Genomic DNA, 2,611 nt, shown 5'->3' with positions numbered 1-2,611 from the left:
ACACACACACACACTCACACACACACACACACACACTTTCGCTTTTCTCATATCTCTCATGCGTGATAGACGCCTTCTGTCAGCGTGATGCCTGTAATCTAAAAAAACTACCATTATTCTCATCATCTCATCACGGGTCGTCGACCGATGAAAGTAACAACCTTGCAAACCACTCAGCATAATTCGTGACGGTTGTAATGCATAGATCATTGAATGCTGATATATATTTTTTGACGGGCACTCCGTTACCGTTGACTCGCCTACCGTTCTCGTGCTGTCTTGGTTAAACTCTAACAATAACAGTTGCATCTATTACTTCCTTGAAATTCCGCGATTTCTGATTGACAGTTATCAATGGCGTGTTGCGTGCAATCTATATTACAACACTAAAAGTAATTACGCTGATGAATATGACATGGTTTCGTTGTATAATTAATGAAAATGATTCTGTCTGTGTTCACGCAGGTGTAAACTTTGTGTTACGGAAGATGGCGGCGACCGCATCACCCGTCACAGAGATCACGTACGAAGATGGCGTGTTTACCGTTACCACGACAACCACCTTTAAGACAAACATTTTTAAGTTCAAGATGGGAGAGCAGTTTGAAGAGCAAACAGGCGATGGCAGGAATTGCGAGGTAGAGACATATTATTACGTGATGGTCTGAATTTAGTTTCGAAAAAGACTCCAATTTTATTTGACATTTTTTTGACATTCCCTTTTGTTATATATTTAATTATAAATGCACAGCGAACTAGAGCATGTTTTTGTTGCAAATGTAGTTACTGCAATCTGTAGTAATAGGAACGCATTAGTGTTTACCTGCATCTACTAACTGTGGCTCATAGGATCTATGCCTCCCTGGGTACTGCCGGAACGTACTCTCGGTACGGTCCGGTATACCGGAACGTACCCTGGTAACTATCTTATATGGTTAGGGTTAGGATTAGGGTTATGGTTAGGGTTAGGGAGTAGGCGTAGGCGACTCCCTAGACTCGTTAGTGGAGTAGGCGAGGTACGGTCCGGCATATTAGATAGTACCAGCTAGGGTACGTTCCGGCAGTACCCTGGTGGACATAAACCCTCTCAGCCTAACTGCGTGAGTACAAAAGGGAAATTCGCGGCACGGTATAAAATTCTGAAATAGGATTCAGTGCGCATAATTACTCTTTTAATTAATGACTAACCAGTTATCATCTGTGTAATTATGTTTATAGAGTAGCGTGACTCAGGATGGCAATAAGTGGATCCATGTACAAAAAGATACCAAAGAGGCTGGCCTAGAAACAACGATCACACGAGAATTCACCGACGATGCAATGAAAATGGTACACAATATCTTATTGTACGCAAGCTACTCGCAAAATATAGAGTATAACACACACACACATACGCGCGCGCGCACACACCACGCACACGCACACGCACGCGCACACACACACACACACACACACACACACACACACACATTTAATGTGACTGGGCACAGTGGCATGCGCGTCGTAAGATTGTGTATTTTATTTCAGCGGATTTTGGAGAGCATTTGAACGTAATTTACGTGGAGGGATTATAATTAACGGAATTTTTAGACTAAAGAGAGTACATAAATACATTGTACATTTAGTAGCAAATACAGTTTCGATTTATTTACCATGATTTTACTAATGAAATGGCCCAAATGCGTGTGCACACGACCTCGTGTACAGGTGCCATTCAGATATCCCTCTACGTTGACTCAGTATCACTATACGTTATAATTCGCTGTAGGAATATTTGGGGAGTTAATTTATTGCTTTGTTGTCGTTGCAGGAGCTGATTCTAGGTGAAATTGTGTGCAAACGAGACTACAGCAAGCTCTAAGAAATCAATATCCCGATAGGCCTGAATAGCTTCAGCATTAGTCATCATCCATCATTGTATATTGCTATAATGCGTATATGCCACATTTGTAATTTTTATTTTGAATCTTTACATCGTCGAAGCATGCATTAAACTTGAGACTCGCTCGTTGTATTGTACGCGCGCGCGTGCACGCAAGCATACGTAAGCACGAACACGTGCGCGCGCACACGAACACGCACATATACGCACACGCACCCGCACCCGCACCCGAACCCGATCACGCACATATACGCACCCGCACACGCACACGCACACGCACCCGCACCCGAACACGCACATATACGCACACGAACACGCACACGCACACGCACACGCATCCGCACCCACGCACGCCATCCCTCCTACATACACATGCATACATGCCCCCCCCGCACACGCACACACACGCACGCACACACACACACGCACGCACGCACCCACAACACAACGCAGGCACGCACGCACGCACGCACACACACATACGAACCCAAGCACGTACGCTCGTACGTCCCCCGACCCATACACAATGTGTGTGTGCCGGCAAGTAGTGCAATCTAGTCTATTCTAGTCTAAATTGAGTGATTAATGAATTCAGTAGCGTATATATATATATCAGGAGTACATAATAGGGACACATAATCCCTACAGGGGTACATAATAGGGACACATAATCCCCCCAGGGGTACATAATCCCTATTATGTACTCCTGATATATATATATATATATCA

General features: G+C 44.2%; 1 protein-coding gene across 1 annotated transcript in view; it reads left to right on the top strand.

The window, feature by feature from the left end:
• LOC106806234 (fatty acid-binding protein, brain-like) overlaps positions 1 to 2,106 on the top strand; it is a 15,317-nt gene extending 13,211 nt beyond the window's left edge. Inside the window, exons 2-4 of the mRNA XM_014808101.1 lie at positions 466 to 638; positions 1,219 to 1,329; positions 1,811 to 2,106. Coding sequence (XP_014663587.1) covers positions 466 to 638; positions 1,219 to 1,329; positions 1,811 to 1,861 — 335 coding nt within the window. The 3' untranslated portion in view covers positions 1,862 to 2,106. The remainder of the gene's footprint in view (positions 1 to 465; positions 639 to 1,218; positions 1,330 to 1,810) is intronic.
• The last annotated feature ends 505 nt before the right edge of the window (positions 2,107 to 2,611 follow it).

This window comes from Priapulus caudatus, unplaced genomic scaffold (genome assembly GCF_000485595.1).
Source record: "Priapulus caudatus unplaced genomic scaffold, Priapulus_caudatus-5.0.1 Scaffold149, whole genome shotgun sequence".
Classification (NCBI taxonomy): domain Eukaryota; kingdom Metazoa; phylum Priapulida; class Priapulimorpha; order Priapulimorphida; family Priapulidae; genus Priapulus; species Priapulus caudatus.
Note: the sequence above shows the minus strand (reverse complement) of the source record. Positions and strands in the feature narration are given on the sequence as shown.